This window comes from Phocoena sinus, chromosome 11, assembly GCF_008692025.1.
Source record: "Phocoena sinus isolate mPhoSin1 chromosome 11, mPhoSin1.pri, whole genome shotgun sequence".
Lineage (NCBI taxonomy): Eukaryota > Metazoa > Chordata > Mammalia > Artiodactyla > Phocoenidae > Phocoena > Phocoena sinus.
The window spans coordinates 40,286,432-40,307,464 of record NC_045773.1 but is presented as its reverse complement, the minus strand read 5'-3'; the positions used below and the strand labels follow the sequence as shown (position 1 = coordinate 40,307,464).

Here is a 21,033-nt window from a genome sequence, read left to right as displayed (position 1 = left end):
GACAAACAATTAAAATGTATCAAGGAAAACTCTTAATAACAAAGCTGTTTATAGACTGAGAAGAACAAAAAGAGAATAAGAGATAACTTGGATAGGCTAGATAAGTTGTACTAATTACAGTAATTTAAGTGAATTCCTTACCCCTTAATTACCATGTAGTACAAAAATGATTATGTGTGCTGTGAAATGTATCAGATACAGCTCTAAGTGGCACTGAACAATTCATGTGTGCCAAGTCATGTAGCATGAGCATGTGAACACTTTCACAAATCAGTGGAAGACATAGGTGTTCTGAGAACGAAGACCCAAGTTCCTTCCCAGTTATTAGAAGTAAGAGTGAGTGATGATGAGGGAGTATAAATTCAGTGACCTGGAAAGAAAATGTTCTTTGGACACTCTTCTAAACCTTGTATGGACTATCCAAGGGCCAGGGCAATTGATCCATAAAAGCAGTTTCTCTGCAGTGAAGGAGTCAAACAGCTGTGGCAAAGTGGTCAGTGGTACACAGTATACAAACTTTTGTGCCCAAAGCTGCACATATTAACAGCTATGAAAACATCATGAAGCATTCGTAAAACTTTTTATGGTCATCTACCATTTTAGTTCCTTCTTTGGCAACTTACAGTGAAGCACACATAGTAGTATAGAGAGGAGAAATAATGGGAAGGAACAGTGAGAGAGGCGCGCTCTGTGAGAGGGAAGGGTATCCAAAAAAGCCCAGCTGGAGATGGGAGAAGGGGGCAGTTTGTCTGGTAGAACTGCAAGAAACAGTTCAGGACAGACAGGCAAGGAATGACACTTGAGAAGTGAGAAGGGTCCCGATCATGAAAAACTCCCAAATTCCCTAAGGAGTTCGAGCCTGAGAGAGACAGGGAGGTTATTTAAGAAAGTATCATGCTCATATTTGTTTGTTTAAAGATTCTTCTGCATATGATTCCTTTCATATGAAGTCATGGTGTTAGGAGACAGGCTCCTGAAGGGAATCACAGTAACTGGAAGGGACGTGAGGAAGCTTCTGGTGAGCTGGTAAGGTTATGTTGCTTGATATGGGCGCTGTTTGTGAGTCTATAGGTGGGTTCAGCCTGTGAAAACATTCACTAGTTGCAGACATATATATCTACTTATTTGTATATAAGTTATACTTCAATGAACAACTGAATAACAAAAAAGATTACTCTGGCTGATGGACAGAGAATGGGATGAAGGAAACAGGCAATATATGATGGGGGGTGGGGTGGGAGGGCCTGGGCATTATCGGATGAACTAGAGCACCAGGAACCATCTGGTGGCTGAACAGCTATGGAAAATGAAAGTATAAGAGGAGTCAAAAGTGACTTGAGTGAAGACTGGGTGGATGGCTGTGCTATGCCCTGATAAAAGGCATACAGGAAGGCAGCCCTCCTGGCTTCCAGCTCCTCATTTATAAAATGAGAAAACATACCCAAGACAATCCTTAAGGTCTCTGAGATCCTTGATGACAGTATGAACAGTAAGAACTTGGATAGCTTAGAGACAATGAGATAGCCAGGAGTCCAACCTGGCAGAAGACAGAGACTAAAAAAAATGCTTCCAATGAAGGAAGAACAAAACCAAACAAATGTGAAACAACAGTCAAACTGGTGTCTACATCAGTATTCATTTAAACAAGAGTACATCTCATAAATTCCTAGAGGTTGGGGGTGGTAGAAGATACAGAATACCTAAAATTGTACTTAAAAACCATGAAGATCAGGAGGCATCTTTGGAAAAGACTGGCTAGTATGAATATGCAGAACCTCGATCTACTGTGAAGTAACATTCAGCTGGGGTATCTGTCTGAACTGACTCAGCAAGACTGTGACCTGTAAACACCCTCCCCCACACTGTCTGCACCTACGTCAGACGGGTAGGCTCTCAAAACAGTAGTCTTATGGTTTGAACTGGGTCATCTATGGATCTGTTATAAATCATGCTACACAGATTAAACTCCTGGAGAAGTAGTTCACAGCAGCTAAACAGTCTGGGGGAATTAAAGACCATGAGAAACATCTTTACCAATGGATCAAGAACAGCTCAAGATAAAACGATTAGCTATATTCTAGTAACCACTGCTTGAAATGTGGTGACCTATAATGACAGGAAACTACTTTTGAGGGTAAAATAGAAAAGGGGTAAATAGATTTTTTAAAACTTGACATATTCATGCCTGGAATGCTTTCAAGTGCTAAATTAAAACAAAGCAGGGAAAATGACATTCTCTTTTCTTCTTAAATATGTTGGGAAGCCAATACTATGTTATATATAGAGAAAACCACCCCCAGGAAAGCTGGCAAATTCAAGAAGAAAAAGAGCTATTTAGGTTCCCTCTCTTTCAGTCTGTAAGAGGAGGGTAAAGTATTTATACAGGGCAACAGATTTTTGTCTTAAAAATTACAAATACTTCAATTTGGTAGAAATTATTGGAACTATAGTCCAAGACACGTTCTGCAGGTACATTGGAGGGACTTTAAATTCTGCCTTCAATCACTGCGGTCTTCACAAGACTGAAGGACACAATGAATAAATTGAAGGCAGCAACCTTTTAGGATCAAGTCTGCTATTTCCACCATTCTCCTGCCTGTGGAATTCCTAACCGAGAAATGTCACTCAAGCAAACAGTCATCTCCTATGGGGTGCAAGGCTCTTTATACTAAATGTTCCCAAGAACCTCAAAACAATACAGCCATTCACAGCTTAAGAGAGCACTAGGAAAAGAGCTGTCAGGGGCAAACCTTGGCTTTGGTTGCAGCTGAGGCAAGAGCAGCTGCTGCGGCTGTGGCTACATTTCCTTCAGAAATTTCATGTTCTACTTTCTTCTTCCCAATATCACTTTCTCTTTCTTTACAAGTATCAGTGAGTTCCTTGTTCTCTTCAGTCTCCTTTTCTTCTGGGGGGGAAAAAAAACCAAACCAGAAAGCTTTATTACCAGTGTGCCCAGTCTCAATAGGCCATCTTACTACTCACCTCTGCCACATGATGAACTAAGACTGATGCTACAAAGAGATCTCAGTGCCTTTTGCTTCTTAAGATTTCTACTAAACCATTCCATGCATGTAAGTCTGCTTCTATTTGAGATGGATGTTCTAAATAGTACACTTTGTCTTCTCTTTATTTCTCTAAGCTCTCTGTGTAGTTCCCTTGAATATAAAGGAAAATTCAGGGGAACTAAGCCCTAAGACCAATATGTTTGCTCATCAGTCAATGAAATGCTCTGGGAAACCCGAGGGTCTGGAGAAAATCAGAAGCTGAGACCAGAGTACTTCTGCAAGTCTTTCAAGTCAGGCAGGATGGGACACACAAGCAATGGACTGGAAATAAAATGGCAGGTCTGTGTGGTGATTTCAGTCACAGCTGAACAACTTGTTTGTCTATATATCATTGAAAACAATGTAGTCACTAGCATCAGCACTGGTACCTAAGTGCAAAATAAAACTCAAATGCATATTTACTGTTATGTTAAGAAACACAAAATAAATGAGGGAATATTTCTACACAATTTAACTGCCTACATTTCTCCAGTGCTTTTACTGGTTTACATAATAAAGTCCAAAGAGTTTCCTCAAATTACCTGATTTGGTATCTTCACTAACTTCACTATCCTGTTCTTTCTCACTATTTTTTTCATTTTCTCCATCTTGAGCTTTATCACCTTCATCCATTTCATTCTCCCCTTTGTTTTCTGCCTGAAAGGGTTACAAAAGAAGAGGACAGAGAATGAGAAAAAAAATTATCCTTTTACAAGTGATATTATCTTAGAATAACAAAAGGTTCCACTATTTTTGGTAAGAAATGGACTAGGTTCAGAAAGGTCTTGGAGAGAAAAACTGGAAAAGAAATAAATAAATTCAGAGAAATACTTTTCACTACTCTCAACTCCTGAGTGCTCACGAGACTTTAAGTCTCCAAAGCACAAATTCCCCACCCTCTCTGCTATAAGGCTAGAGATACAGTGTCCAAAGGAATGTCAGTGGGACTCATTTTCATTATTTACTGGTTAAATACTAGATAACTAAACAAACAAACAAATAAATAAATGGTTAGCTGGCTAGTAGGACTAAGAGCATTTAAAATGCACAGTACTGTTTAAACAAGGTCCTACTGTATAGCACAGAGAACTATATTCAGCAAAGAACTATAGAAACTATATAGAACTATACAAAACTATATAGAAACTATAGAACTATAGAACTATATTCAGCAAAGAACAAAGAACTATATTCAGCAAAAACTTAAACCAGCAAAGCCCAAATGGCTGATAGAATCACTTACAGTCCTCTGAGAGGGACCCAAAAGATCAAAATAAACCCAAACTGTTATGCTGAGAAAGGTAGTGCTCTCTGGCTTGCCTGTTGTGAGAGAATTCAGACAGACTGATTTTTTACCTTTTCAGGCTGCTGACCATCAGTATCTGTTTCCATTTTTTCCTCTTCAGCTCCTTCTACAAGCAAAGCAATAAAAACAAGTAGTAGTACAATGTGGGGGAAAAGTAAAAGCTATTATAAAGCTGTGAAAGTGTCTGAAATACCACTACACACAGTAATACGGACAAATCTCACAACCATAAGGTTGACATAAAATAACACATACTTTATGATTGTACTAATTTAAAGTTCAAAAATAGATGAATGTAATCCGCGGTGTTAGAAATCAGGACAGTGGTTAACCAGGAAAGGGGTGGGTTCAAGAGTGGCTTTGGGTGCTGGTAATGATCTGTTTCTTGATCTTGGGGTCGCTTACATGACTGTGTTTAATTTGTGAAAATGCACTGAACTGCCCACTGAGGGTTTTCATTTTTCTGTATGCATAAAAATTAAAGTTCAAAAACACCTTTTAAGTAAAAAAAGGCAAAAATAAAAATAATTTATTTTTAAAGATACTTAACAAGTTATATATTTTGAGTCAGTCAGATACTAGAGAAACAGTGCAGAGCTAGAGATTCACTGAACCTCAAGAGCATCACACTCTGGCTGGGGAGGACGTAAGCCAACAAGCCCACTGTGTTTGCGTACAGATGAGACGCTGTGGGAAGCACAGAGGGTATGGCTATCTCAGTCAGGGAAGGATAATAATTGCGTGAGAATTTTTGAGGCAGACATGGCTGGGGGGTGGGGGGTGGGGGCAGTGGTAGTACTTGTATAGAGAAGGACACTTCAAGGAAAGGAGGCAAAAAACTCAAGGGAGTAGGGGAAATTTAAGTTGTGGTGAGACTAGAAAAGAGACAGAGATCAAAAAGAGGGAGATAATGCCGATAGGGGCTGTATAATGAAGAGAACTGAATGTTGTGCTAAGGAGGCCTTAAATACATCCTGTAGATAAAAAGTTAACAAAGACTTAAAAACAAAAACCTGATACAATCAGATAAATACTTTTGGTTTCAGAACTTTATACATAAACAAATGTTTCAAACATAATGAGGGTTTGCTGTGGTTTTAAATAAAAACATTCAAATATCCTACAGCTTAAAGTTTTATATTGTCCTCATATATTATAAGGCTAATAGCATTTATACTCAATGAGAATATTTAAACATATTAAACAATGATGTTTAAAACTAACAGTGTTAAAGTTACTAAATAGGAAAATCTCTATTTTTCCAATTCTTAAGAATATAATAGGATCTTCTTGCTTCCAGAATTACGGCTGAATAGGAGCTCCAAAGGACATGATATTTTAAGACATCATGAATCTCACATCAGGTAGAAGAGCTTTTAAAGATCACCACCTTCCCCAAAATGCCCAAGGCCTACAGAACCAGAAGTGGGACCAGAGTGTGGAAGTAGTGGGACCAGGTTCTGATTATTTGGGAATTTGAAAGGGAATGGTTGCCTAGACATATTTGCTTCTAATACCTCACCATCAGGAAGTTGAGCCCATGGACTAGCCAGCTGCAGGGCAGGAAAGGAAGCCTAGGATTCCTGCACAGAGCCAGCCACAAGGATGGCCAATGTGATCTCAAGCCAGTGGCAACCCCTGGCTACCTGAAAAAGCAGCAGAAGCATCCTCTGCAGACAGTTTTTCCAATTCCAATTTTAGCCAAAAAGACATCAGAGTAATAAGCTCAACAAAGAGCAAACATCAAGAAAGAAAGCCACTAAGACTGAACAGAAACATTAATCAACAGATTCAGAACCTGAGGACTGCCAATATGAGATCTGTCAGACCCTCAATCTAGTGTAGCCATGGATGTAATATGTAGAGAATCATAAAGATCTCCCATCAACATGAGAGTATTACAGATGATCAGAAATTAAAAAAAACAAAAACCCAAAAGATAAAAATATTTCCTAGAAATGAAGTCAGTGTAAACAGATTAAACCAGGTGAAGAGAGAATTACAAAACTGTAAAACATATCTAAAGAAATGATCCATATATAGAACGGGACAATGGGGAATATGGAAACATGGAAAAAGATATGCCAGGCAAAACCGAATCCAAGGAATGGCGGTAGCCTTTTTGTGGTACTGTAAGTCAATACAGGCATTAAGAATAGAGTATTATTAGAAGTAGACGGTAAAACATAATGATGAAAAAGGTTTAATTCACCAAAAAATTGTTAATTTTTTATACTTTTAGGAACCTAATAAGAGTGTCAAACTATATAAAGCAAAAACTGACCGAATGGCAAAAAGAAAATGAAAATGTACATCATAGTAGGGAATGTGAACAGACTTGTCTCAATTTAAGACATACAGTGGATGGTTCTAACATATACATGTAGAATTCTACACCTAACAATTAGAGAATATATACATATTAATTTCAAGCTTACATGGAACATTAAAAAATACTGATCACATCTTCCAGTGCGCACACACACAAATCAATAAAAAGTTTAATCCATTCTAAAAAAAAAAAAAAAAAAACTGATCACATATTAAGCCATAAAGCTAGTTTTCACAAATTTCAAAAAGTCAATTGTATACAAACTAAGTTCTCTCACCACAATGCAATGAAATTAGAAGTTTAAAATATAAATTTCTCGGGCTTCCCTGGTGGCGCAGTGGTTGAGAGTCCACCTGCCGATGCAGGGGACGCGGGTTCGCGCCCCGGTCTGGGAAGATCCCACATGCCGCGGAGCGGCTGGGCCCATGAGCCACGGCTGCTGAGCCTGCACGTCCGGAGCCTGTGCTCCGCAACGGGAGAGGCCACAGCAGTGAGAGGCCCACGTACCAGGGGAAAAAAAAAAAAAAAAATTCTCTGTGCTTGGAAATATAATTTTGAGAATCAGTAAAAATAGCACTTAGGAGGAAATGTAAATGTGAAATAAGCCTTCTTATTTTTACATTAGAAAAGAAATAAAGGTTCAAAGTCTACAAGCTGTACATCCTTTTTAAGAAAATAGAAAAGATAAACAGAATATAGGAGGGTAGGGAGAAAAAAATTACAAGAGTAAAAAAAATATTAAAGAAATTTAAAAAATAGAGTTTAAATATATAACAGAATCCTATATCTCTTCCGTGGCAGATCAAGAAAAGAGATGAAAGGCACAAATTAATAATATTAGGAATGGAAGAAAGGCCATAACTATTGATAAAAAAGCAAAGGTCAAAAAGGAAGTTGACAACAACCTACTGAAGAGGCGAAAATATTTGCAAATAATATGACTGATAAAGGGTTAATATCCAAAATATATAAACAGCTCGTATTACTCAATATAAAAAAAATCCAATTAGAAAATGGGCAGAAAACCTGTATAAACATTTTCCAAAGAAGACATACAGATGTCCAATAGGCACACGAAAAGATGCTCAAAGTTGCTAATCATCAGAGAAATGCAAATCAAACCCCTAATGAGGTATCACCTCACACCTTTCAAAATGGCTCTCGACAAAAAGACCACAAACAACACATGCTGGCAAGGACATGGAGAAAAGAGAACTGTAGTACACAGTTGGCGGGAATGTAAATCGGTGCAGCCATTATGGAAAAACAGTATGGAGGTTCCTCAAAAAAGTAAAAATAAAACTTCCATATGATCTAGCAATTCCACTCCTGGGTATATATTCAAAGAAATGAAGACACTAATTCAAAAAGATATAAACAACCCAATGTTTGTAGTAGCAGTTACTTAACAGTGGCCAAGATATGGATACAACCTAAGTATACACCAAAGGATGAATGGATAAAGATGTGGAATACACATACACACACACACACACACACACACACACACACACACACACACACACACACAGAGGAATATTACTCAGCCATAAAAAACAATGAAATTTTGCCACATGCAACAACATGGATGGACTTGGAGGGTACTATGCTTAGTGAAATAAATCAGACAGAGAAAGACAACTACTCTATGTTATCACTTATATGAGGAATATAAAAAATAAAACAAACTAATATAACAAAACAGAAAGACTCACAGATATAGAGAATAAATTAGTGGTTACCAGTGAGGAGAGGGAAGGGGAGAGCGGCAAGACAGGGGTAGGGGATTAAGAGGTACAAACTATTAGGTATAAAATAAATAAGCAACAAGGACATATTTTATAGTACAGGGAATACAGCCAATATTTTATAATAAATGTAGTATAAGCTATAAAAATATTGAATCACTATGTTGTACATCTGAAACTAATATAATATTGTAAATCAACTATACTTTAATAAAAAAGTGTAAGTGACAAACTGTTCTGAAAAACTTTAGGCCAAATAAAATAGAAAAATTAGATTAATGAACAAATTATTAGAAAATTTATTTACTAAACAGATTTGGGAAGAAAAAGAAGTATACTCACAGAAAAACTGAAATAGTTTTAAAAAAACAAAAACACCACAGGTTCAGATGTTTTTACTGGGGAATTCTGTTTTTTTTTTTTTTTTTAAATAAATTTAGTTATTTATTTTTGGCTGCATTGGGTCTTCATTGCTGTGCGCAGCTTTCTCTAGTTGCAGTGAGCAGGGGCTACTCTTCGTTGCGGTGCACGGGCTCTAGGCGTGCGGGCTTCAGCAGTTGTGGCTCACAGGCTCTAGAGCACAGGCTCAGTAGTTGTGGCTCACGGCCTTAGTTACTCCGCGGCATGTGGGATCTTCCTGGATCAGGGCTCAAACCCATGTTCCCTGCATTGGCAGGCAGGTTCTTAACCACTGTGCCACCAGGGAAGCCCTCTACCAAACTTTTAGGGAAAAGATGATTATAATCTTCATAAACTTTTCCAGAGAACAGAGAAAAGGGAATACCTTCTAACTAATTCTATGAGGCCAGTATAACCTTGATTCACAGATTAGATACGGACAACAGATAAGGAATATTAGAGGTCACTAGACTAAATCTCATTTATAATCACAAATGAAAAACTCCTAAACAAAATATCTAAAGACAGAAAACAGTAGTATATAAAAAAGGCAATACATTATAACAAAATAATATGACAGTAACAGAAGAGTGATATAACATTAATATGTCTATCAACTTATTTGCTCACACACATAAAAAGTAGTAAAACTCAGTATCTTTCATGACAAGCTAGCTTTCATGACAAGGGCTAAAAGGAAAGTTCCTGTGCCCTCCAAAGATTGTTACTGATAATCCTACAATAAATGTCATTCTTCATGGAGAGATGCCTGTAGTATCCCCTTTAAAATCAAGAGCAAGACATGGATACCAGTATTACTACTTTCCTTTGATACTGCCATAGAAGTCTTGGTCTAGGTAGTCAATAAAGAAAAAGAAATTAAAAGAGGACTGGAAAGGAAAGAAGAAAATACTTATGATTTGCAGAGAATAAAACTATATACCTAGAAGAATCTGCAGAAAAGTTATTAGAAATAATGACAGCGTTACAAGGCAGTTACCTATAAAATTAACATGCAAAATCAACTGCGTTTCGATATGCTAACAAAAATCAATTCTAGATAAAGACACATTAAAAAAAAAACTTGAATCATCTCCTAATCACAACACAAAAAGTGCCAACCATAAAACAGAAGACAAAACTTTATTAAAATCAAGGACTTCTTTTCATTGAGATGACAAAAAGAACAAGTAATAAGAGAAAACACATGCAGCACAGCAACTAGAAGACTAGTACATCAGATTTATAAAGAAAAACATAAATACTATAGAAAAGTAAGTAAAAGACAAGAACAGTTATTTTACAGAATGACATATGACCAGTAAATTTAAGATACTCAAATTAGTTGTAAGAGAAATGTAATTTAAAACTATAAAAGAACATCATTTTACACCTGCTACATCAGCAGAGTCTAACACTAGGAAGGTGTTGGATCAAGTGTTACTGGTCAACTTTGGGAAAAAACTTGGAGTTTCCTAAAACAGTGCTGCTCATGTTCAAGGTTCAATGTTCCAAAGTGTTCAATGCTCTTTTCTCCTTTCCTTTATTAATAAATTTACTTCATGAAAAATTGACAACTGAATTAAAGAGAGCTTAGTGATGCATATTTCTTAACTCAGTGTGGCAACTGGTCCACACTTCAAGTAGCACTGCATCTAAGCAAAACCCTATATGTGTACACTGTGAGGCATGTATAAGATTGTATGTACATGCATGTTTGAAATAGAAAAACAGGAAACAACCCAAACTGTCTGTTCAACAATAAGAGAAGGGATAATTTAAATGAGTTATAATCACATACCAGAATATCTTACAGCAGTGGAAATAAATTAACTATGGTTACATGGATAATGCAACTTCATGAAAAAATACTGAAAATATAATACTGAGTTAAAAATAAAAGTCTTAGAAGTATAAATCTATCATACTTTCTAAACCTTAAAAACAAACAAAATTATAACCAACATATATTAAGTACATCTTTGTGATTAAAAATTGCTTATGGGCTTCCCTGGTGGCACAGTGGTTAAGAATCCACCTGCCAATGCAGGGGACACGGGTTCAAGCCCTGGTCCAGGAAGATCCCACATGCCGCAGAGCAACTAAGCCCGCACACCACAGCTACTTAGCCTGCGTTCTAAAGCCTGCGAGCCACAACTACTGAGCTCACGAACCACAACTACTGAGCCCGTGAGCCACAACTACTGAGCCCATGTGCCACAACTACTGAGTCCACGTGCCACAGCTACTGAGCTCATGTGCCTAGAGCCCGTGCTCCGCAACGAGAAGCCACCGCAATGAGAAGCCCGCGCACTGCAACGAAGAGTAGCCCCTGCTTGCAGCAACTAGAGAAAGCCCGCACGCAGCAACAAAGACCCAACACAGCCAAAAAATAAATAAATAAAATAAATATTTTTAAAAAATTGCTTAAAACGTAGTTGAACAATATTTAAAAATTCAGGATTCTTAGGGCTGGGAGTGGGAAGGTAAAAAGATGAGGTAAGAGGGAAACAGAGAGAAATTACTGGTAATATTCTAATTAGTTCAGATGAAATATGTAACATGCCTTAAGACACATTAAAATATAATAAAATGACTTGAACAAAAAACCCAAATGCAGATGGAGTTTTTTAAGCCCCCAAACCTCACAAGTTACTCTTTTTTTTGGAGAATCATACAGCAATCATAAATCATTGCTTTACAATGGTGTGTTAGTTTCTGCTTTATAACAAAGTGAATCAGCTATACATATACATATATCCCCATATCTCCTCCCTCTGGCGTCTCCCTCCCACCCTCCCTATCCCACCCCTCTAAGTGGTCACAAAGCACTGAGCTGATCTCCCCTCACAAGTTACTCTTAATTGAATGTGCATTAGGCCACCTTTGCTGAGTCAACAATTACACACTGAATAAGTATTGTGTGGGAGAAATGCAGTATTTTTTTAATAAAAATAATCTACATTTGAAATAACCACAGTCTACAGCTCTGCATTCTAAAAAGATAACACTCTCTATTGTAAGGCAAGCCAAATTTGATATCAACTCTTTAATTAGCTATGATTCCAAGATGAAGAGTTACATAATATTAATATCTATTCATATAATGATGGTGCAGTTAGAGACAGACCCTCTGAAGGGGGAAAATCTCAGACTTTTAAGGAGATGTCTATTAACAGTTTAATTATGAGTTGTGTATTTCTCAAGATGCTACATGGAAGAGCATGTAAAGTGTCTTCTATCAACATTTTTTTAAAGCTGCTATCAGACATATTCTTGGGGAGAGACAGAGAGAGAAAGAGAGGGAGGGAAGGAGAGAGGGTGTGCGCACGCGTGCTTGTCTTTGGTGTGAATTCTGATTAGAACTGTAAACCCTGAAGAGGTTGCAGCCGCTCACATATCCCTTAATGTCATATTTTTAAAATATTTATTTATTATTTATATGGTTGCACCAGGTCTTAGTTGCAGCAGGTGGGCTCCTTAACTGTGGCATACGGCATCTAGTTCCCTGACCATGGATTGAACCCGGGACCCCTGCAATGGGAGCGTGGAGTCTTAACCACTGTGCCACCAGAGAAGTCCCCTCCCTTAATGTCACCTTGTTGGTGCCAATAAATTAGAAGGTTGAGAATCTTTCCCTACAAATATATGGCCTGACCCATGTCTGCAGAGTTAATGAAAGAAGATACTAGAATGAATAAAATGAAATTCACAACTTAAATAAGAAACACATAACATAAACTAGTGAGCCACATGCCAAAGACAAAAAGAAAGAGAAAGCAAAAAAAAAAATCCTCTTACCAGGTAATTAATGCCTTGTCAGCCAGAGGAAAATACCAACATCACAGTTTACAATTAGCTCTTTATGCTATAGAACAGGTTGGTAAACATTTTCTGTAAAGGGTGACATAGTAACTCTTTTCAGCTTTGCAGGCCCCACAGTCCTAGTTGCATCTACTCAACTCTGCCATAGTAGCACAAAATCAGCCACAAAAGCCCCTTGGAAATGAATGGGTGTGGCTGTGTTCCAATAAAACTTCATGGACACTGAAATATAAATGTCATATATTTTTGCATTTCACAAAATACTATTCTTTTGGTTTTATCCAAACATTTAAAAATGTAAAATCCATTCTCATATATTGTGGGCTAAATAAAAATAGTCGGCAACTTGGATTTGGACCAAGAACCAAAATTTGCTAACCCCTGCTCTAGAAAAATAGGATGAGTTCTGGATACAGACTAAGTACGAATCCTGTCCCCACAATTTACCAGCTCAAGTGACCCTGGGCAAGCTCCTTAGTTGACAGCGGCTTCAGTTTGCTTATGTACAAAAGGAGAATAATTATTATTTCCTTCACAAGGGTAGTGCTAAGGATTAAATTAATTATTTCATGTAAAATGCAATAACTGTCTGGCTCATAGTGAGTGCTCAATGACAATTATTAATATTATCAGAAAGTTCAGTTGGCTGGACCCAGGCCCTATCTCTCTATTAACATGAGCCCTTTCCGTGGCCTTTGGCACTGCTTCAGAGAAAACAAAGGGCTCTCATTCTTCCCTGGACTGTCAAAGATCCTTCCCAATCTGGTTTGTTATCTGACTTACCCTCCCTATGTGATCTTTTCTGTAAAGGACCAGTTAGTTTTATAAAATGACCTGCCCATGTCCCATTCTCTTAAAATGTTACTAATGGGTCAGCGATACCTGACCAATCTGATCGACAAGGGGTCAGCAAACAATGGCTGCTTTTGTAAATAAAATTTTATCACAACACAGCCGAGCTCATTTATTTAAGTATTGTCTATGGATGCTTTTGCACCACAAAGGCAGAACTGAGTAGTTGCGACAGAGACCGTGTGGTCTGCAAAAGCCTAAAGTTTTTACCATTTGGCCCTTTATAGAAAAAGTTTGCTAACCTCTGTGATAGAAAATTCATGCTAATATGATAGTCCTGCTTATGAACAAAGATACTCTGGAGATACTGTTGGACTCTCAAGGTCTCAACTTTAATGTTGGAAATTGAGGGACACTGGTGGTGAGACGCGAAGGTGACCTCATACAATCCCTGCCTCAAGGTTTTCATGTCCTTGTATGAACCCCTTCTCTTGAGTGTGAGTAGCATCTGTGATTTGTTTCTAGCCGCAACAGAATACAGCAAAGGTGACAGGATGTTAGTTTATATAAGACCCTGTGCTGTTACTTGCTCTGGAGACTCTTCTTGCTGGCTTGATGAAGAGTAAGCTGCCATGCTGAGGAAGCCTAAATGGCAAAGAACCCTGGGTGGCCCTAGGAGCTGAGGGAAGCTTCCAGCTGACAGCCAGCAAGAAATTGAGGCTTTCCGTTCTACAACTGGAAGTAAATGAATTCTGAGAACAGGAGTGACCTTGGAGGTGGATTCTTCAACAGATGAGAATGTAGTCCAGCCACCTTGATTGTAGCCTTTTGAGATCCTAAGCAGAGGACAAGTTAGGCTGTGCATAGACTTCTGACTCACAGAAACTATGAGATAATAAGTATATCTTGTTTTAAGCCACTAATTTTGTGGTAATTTGTTATGCAGCAATAGATAACTACTATACCTCCTAAACTTCTGAATGAACCTCAACCAAGGGTGAGAAGCAAATTATCTAGCATCCATGATAACAATGTCTTTAGAGACTACAAATAGAAAATGGTCTCATCCACCAGACTGGTTGGTTTCTAGTCACCACCCCTTTCTCCTAGCTTCTGCAATGCAGTGCGCTTTTCAGTCTAGTAATAATATGGTTAGCAAAACCCCAATGAGGAGAGAGAGAGAGAAACCATTCCCTAAAGAGTTGAGGGAACTGGAAAAGTTAGCTTTGAGGAGAGAATTAAATGCTTGCAAAATACCTGCCTTTAATAAAGTATGTTATGAATAAGTAATGATGCTTTTTAGAAAGAATTATGATTATTTGGTGAGAATACTCTCCATTTCCTACACATCATCTGTAAACTGCCAGCAGTTACTTCCTAAAACAGACAGAACCACGTTACTTCTACTCTCTGGAATCTTCTCAAAGTCTACAAGGTAAAAGCCCTTCAAAATCAGCCGCAAACCTACAAAGCTGCCCTTGGCCACAGTACCTGCTCCCCACAGACTTCTTTGTACTATTTTCAGAATATGCCACCTATGTTCATTCCTTCTTCCTTTTTCATTATTGCTTAAAAGGTCATGTCCTTGGTGCAGCCTTCCCTAACTGACCCAAGCATAAATAAGCGTGATTCCTCCACATATGCCTCTACCTATAGCTGTATTTCTTTTTTATAATGATATCCCCTCCCCCACCATAAATATGCTTCAAGGACAGGGTGATTATTTAATTCAGTGATTCACAAAGTGTGGTCTGGGTACCCTGAGGGTTCCCAAGGTCAAAACTATTTTCATAGCAACACAAAGATACTTGCCTTTTCACTCTCATCTCGCACAAGTGTGGCGTATGGCTTTCCAGAGGCTGCATGATGAAGTCAGCTATAGAAACGTGCACCTATGTATTATTTTTAAAAGTTTCCCAGTACCAATTTTTTAACTTTTTTAAAAAAAACAAATTTATTTATTTATTTGTTTGGTTTTTTTGTATTTGGCTGTGTTAGGTCTTCGTTGCTGTGCACAAAGGCTTTCCCTAGTTGCAGTGAGCGGGGGCTACTCTTCGTTGCAGTGCGCATGCTTCTCACTGTGGTGGCTTCTCCTGTTGCGGAGCACAGGTTCTAGGCGCGCGGGCTTCAGTAGCTGTGGCTCACAGGCTCTAGAGCGCAGCCTCAGTAGTTGTGGCACACAGGCTTGGCTCCTTCGCGGCATGTGGGATCTTCCCGGGCCAGGGATGGAACCCATGTGCCCTGCACTGGCAGGCAGATTCTTAACCAGTGTGCCACCTGGGAAGCCCTCCCACTATCAATTTTTAATATAGTAAATGTCAACAGATATAATCCAAATAAACTGAAGAAGCATTTTCGGTTCCTTGATATTTTTAAAAAGTCAAAGAAGTCCTGAGACCAAAACATTTTAGAAATGTGAGTCCAATAATTTTTGTCTTCCTAGGGAAGGAGGGAATGATAGGAACTCATTCAACACTTCTGGGAGACTAATCATGTCATTCACTGTATTAAAGTTCAAACGTTCCATAAAGCTGGCAATATACAGTCTAACCAGGCTCGTGAGCCTTGTATCAAACTCTCTATAACCTAGCTCCAACCTACCTCTGTAAGCTGCTCTCTTTCTACATCCTTATTTGAACTATGTATTGTGGCCAACCTGGTTAACTTCCTGCCATTTTTTTTTTTTTTTTTTTTTTTTTTACGGTACGCGGGCCTCTCACTGCTGTGGCCTCTCCCGTTGCGGAGCACAGGCTCCGGACATGCAGGCTCAGCGGCCATGGCTCACGGGCCCAGCCGCTCCATGGCACGTGGGATCTTCCCGGACTGGGGCACGAACCCGCATCCCCTGCATCGGCAGGCGGACTCTCAACCACTGTGCCACCAGGGAAGCCCCAAATTTTTTTTTTTTTTTTTTTGCGGTAAACTTCCTGCCATTTGAACAACCTTCCATTTCCATCTCTGTGCCTTTGTTCACATCGTTCTACAGAATTGAATACTGTACTTGTTCCAATCAGTGACATTCTAAACCTCTTTTTTCAACATTCAGCTCAAATCCTACTTTCTTTGTGAAGTCTTCTTTAGCCTAAAATTACAAGTCCCATTGTGTTCATTCTTACAGCACTTCCTATCTACAGTCCTCCTTGAACAATTAATACTATATACTTCATTCTATCTCCAATCCTCCAACACTGAATTATTTTTCCATGTATATGTAACTCATCACAAAAAATAGCCCCAATTATTAGAGGGTATTTTGTGTGTCTTACATAACTGCCCCACAGCAAGAGAGCTACATCAAGTAACTGATATAGTTATACCTGATTTGACCAAAAAAAAAAAAAAAAAAAAAGTCACCAAAGGCAGACAATTGTATTACATAAGGGAAGCCAATTTCTTCCTAAAAATTCTTATCCTACCATCTAATAAATATGATTCATTAGGCAAGTCACTTCAATCCTAGCTAGTCCTTAGAGGTTAAATGTCCTATTGTGAGCTGCTCAGAAGTCTGAATTTCTATTTCAATGCTTCTTGAAATAGATCTGAAACAGCCCTTCAAATAAAACAGTGACAAAGAGAAGAGAGAAGCCCACTCCACATGACGTAGTCAAAGATCAAATACTGATCCACTTCTTCCTGAGGTTCACTAGCCTAGCATGTTTTCACACACTGGTGTTTTAGAACTGCCTGATTTTAAAGATGTTATGGGAATCCTCAGGGTGAGAAGAATGAGGCTATTTATATGCTGTGAATAGTATCTGAGGCAAGAATTGTAACAATCACTTCTGGGCTTTATGTTCCTAGAAAGTGACCTTTCAACATTATTATTATCAGGATGCTCTTCTTAATCTCCTGATGGACTCCAGACTAGTTCTTAACCTTCTTGAAAACTAGGAGTAATGAGTTGGGTTCTTCTACACAGAGCTGTGACAAATTATTCAAGATACACTCCTTGGAGTCCTGTATTCCATAAGGTGTTAATCCACTCACTGATATAGAAGAATCTTCTCTGAACGTTCTATTTGTGATTCAATTTCCCTAAAAGCATAGTCAATTATAAGGAAAAGGCATCAATGAACTTAATCTTTCAAATTCCTCTAAACAAGAATTAAGATACAAAAAAAAAAAAGAATTAAGATACAGACAGTAAATCTACTCAGTAGCAAAAATAAATAAATAAAATAAAACCAATACTTGAGGCTAGGAAATACAAATGGAGGGTACAATAATAAGTATCTTACAGACTCTTGACAGGTTCTTAAATATACATATACATTCCAACTCTCTGGGGGAAGGGCTGATGACCTAAAAGGAGCTGAGAGTCATTCTGTTATGATATTTATTTAGGAAAATGTTCTTATTCTTAGGAGACACATGCTGAATTATTTAGGGGGTACAAAGAATCATGATGGGGGCTTTCCTGGTGGCGCAGCGGTTGAGAGTGCGCCTGCCGATGCAGGGGACACGGGTTCGTGCCCCGGTCCGGGAAGATCCCACGTGCCGCGGAGCGGCTGGGCCCGTGAGCCATGGCCGCTGAGCCTGCGCGTCCGGAGCCTGTGCTCCACAACGGGAGAGGCCACGACAGTGAGAGGCCCGCGTACAACAACAAAAAAAAAAAAAAAAAAAAAAAAAAAAAAAAAAAGAATCATGATGTCTACAACTTACTTTGAAATAATTCACCAAAATAATAATAAAATAAAAATTATTTATTAGATTCCTAGATAGGTAAAAATGGCAAAATTGAACCTAATTGGTAGGCATACAAGATTTCACTGTGCTATTCTATCAACATTTCAGTATGTTTGGCTACAAGTAAACAGGTTATCAGAAAGGCTATTTTGTTTAGTCTCCAGGTCAAATTAAAAAAAAAAAAAACTAATGAAGCTCTTTAATAAAAGGCTTAGTGATAAAATTTTTAAAAATCTTTAATATTCAAATATATTACATATGTTATTTGAAAAATAAATCAAATTTAACAATTCCTAGATGGGGTCTATTCTCAACCTAGTAGAATGAAACTTAAAAACATAGGTCAGACCTTGACACTCTTCTGCTCAAACCCCTCATTTGGCTCCACCTCAGAGTAAACATTAAAATGTTACAATGGCCCACAAGGCCCCTCATAATCTCCCTTGACCTCCTCTACCCTGCAATTCAGCTATCTGCCCATGATTCTCCTTGCTATTCCTCAACTATGCCAGGCAGCTCCTGTCCAGCGGCCTGTATACTGGCTGCTCCCAATGCTTGGAACCCTCTGACCTTAGATGTCTACACAGTTCCCCCTTCCGTGCCTTCCACTTACATCTTTGCTCAAATGCCACTTTCTTGGTGAGACATGCATTCCCTGACCATTTAAAACTGCAATTCCCCACACTTCACTCTTATTGACAGGTCCCTGCTCTATTTTCACCATGCCACTTACCAGCCAACACACTCTTTCTACATATTTACATTTAATTTATACATTCTAAGTTTTACATATTAGATGCCTGTCCATCTTCCACCTATAAAATATAAAGTCCACAAGGGCAGGAATTTTGGTTGGCTTTGTTTACCAGTACCCTAGCACCTAGAACACAATGAGACGCCATGATAACACAATATATTTACAGTCTTATTTATCTCTCAGTTAAAAGGGGAAAAAAGTTTAGCTTAAAACTGATATCCCATGGGTTCGTGCCCCGGTCCGGGAAGATCCCACATGCCGACATGCCGTGGAGAGGCTAGGCCCATGAGCCATGGCTGCTGAGCCTGTGCGTCCGGAGCCTGTGCTCCGCAACGGGAGAGGCCACAACAGTGAGAGGCCCGCGTACCGCAAAAAAAAAACCCAAAAAACAACTGATATCCCATCTAAGAATGGTTATGTGGTATGGGCTCATACACTGAATTTTGCTGTGAGTTTCTCAGCACTTAATCTTGTATAGATGAAACATCCACAGTCACTCTTGCCTGTCTCTTTACACAGAGCCTAGGTTTTCAGGAGGGCTGGGTCTTTTCCTATTGCATTTGTCATAGTATATAACGTAATACATACAATGGAGCTATTAGACCTTTAATGATCCTTGTTCAATGAATGAAAAATACACAAACATTCCTACATATTTTACTTCTGTCAGCATGCTACAGGGAAGAGAGGTTGAGCTTTGGGGTCAGAGACATTTAGGTTCAAATTTTACCCCATTCTTAACAAGCATGCCAATGTAACCTGCCAACACCTTAGTTTCCTTGCTTCTACTTAATAACAATGCCACTTTCTCCAAACGGTTGTCCTGAAAAGAACCTTAAATGACGAAGCAGAAAACCCCTATATAATGTGTGACAAACATGGGGATTGAGAAAGAAATGTTGGTTTCCGATGACTTCTAAGCAATGTTTAAAACTTATCTTCATTTCTTTGGTCTTAACTTCTCTCACCTTCCCCTATAACTGAAAGCAAATAAAATCTCATAATATTTTTAGGTTAAACAAAAAAGGTCTCAAATAGCAGTATTATTTTTTCTATTCCTAGAATGGTCTCTGGTCAAACAAAAAACAATACAAACTTAGAGAAATCAGTAGATACTAATCAATGATTACAGTGTTAAAAGACGCTTAAACTAAAGAAACTCCTGGGACTTCCCTGGTGGTGCAGTGGTTAAGAATCTGCCTGCCAATGCAGGGGACATGGGTTCGAGCCCTGGTCCGGGAAGATCCCACATGCCATGGAGCAACTAAGCTGAGCACCATTAACTATGGAGCCTGCACTCTAGAGCCTGTGAGCCACAACTACTGAGCCCACACGTTGCAACTACTGAAGCCCGCGCACCTAGAGCCCATGCTCCACAACAAAAGAAGCCACTGCAATGAGAAGCCCGCGCACCGCAACGAAGAGTAGCCCCTGCTTGCCGCAACTAGAGAAAGCGCATGCGCAGCAATGAAGACCCAATGCAGCCAAAAATTAAAAAAAAAAAAAAGCAGCACCAGCATTAGAAAACAATTCATTAAAAAAAAAAAAGAAACTCCTTTTGATAACACTTACTTCCCTAAATAATTCCCATGAGAAGTCTCCTAATAAATGAAAAATAAGGTGTTTCAGACCTAGTGTTCACCTATCTTAACTAACTTTTATTTCACCAAATACTTCCCCCCAAATCCACAATAAAAAGTTAGATAGGCTAATGAGAGAAATCCAGTCTTGTATTTCGTAAGGAAACTTATTTATTTTTTCCCATATTATCATTTTACCATCATTAATACATAAAAGTTACTAGTGTAACTGTAAATTAAGTATCACAATAAAAAGTATGATTAATCTACCACCCAGGCAGAATATTACCTTGATAAGGAAACCTACATCATTCTAACTCAAATCTGTGTGCTATGTAATAAGGCACTATTTTGTTATATAAAGTGTAAGTTTAAATGTAAATTTGATACTTCCTTTCTTTGAACTCTGAACTTGTAATGTGGTTCAGAAAGATAGGAGATATACTATTGACTCCCCACTATAACTTTGCTGAGCCAGTTGTACAGGGAGCACCATTTGTTGTTTCCTAATTTATTCTATTAGTCACAGCCCAATATAAATCATTTTAACTGTAATAGGCCAGC

At 38.5% G+C, this 21,033-nt stretch overlaps 1 protein-coding gene across 1 annotated transcript in view; it reads right to left on the bottom strand.

The window, feature by feature from the left end:
* The window catches only part of SMARCC1 (SWI/SNF related, matrix associated, actin dependent regulator of chromatin subfamily c member 1), a 177,545-nt gene that overhangs the window by 40,864 nt on the left and 115,648 nt on the right, over positions 1-21,033 (bottom strand). Inside the window, 3 exon segments of the mRNA XM_032648973.1 lie at positions 2,751-2,905; positions 3,587-3,701; positions 4,401-4,456. Of these exon segments, the coding sequence (XP_032504864.1) occupies positions 2,751-2,905; positions 3,587-3,701; positions 4,401-4,456 (326 nt within the window).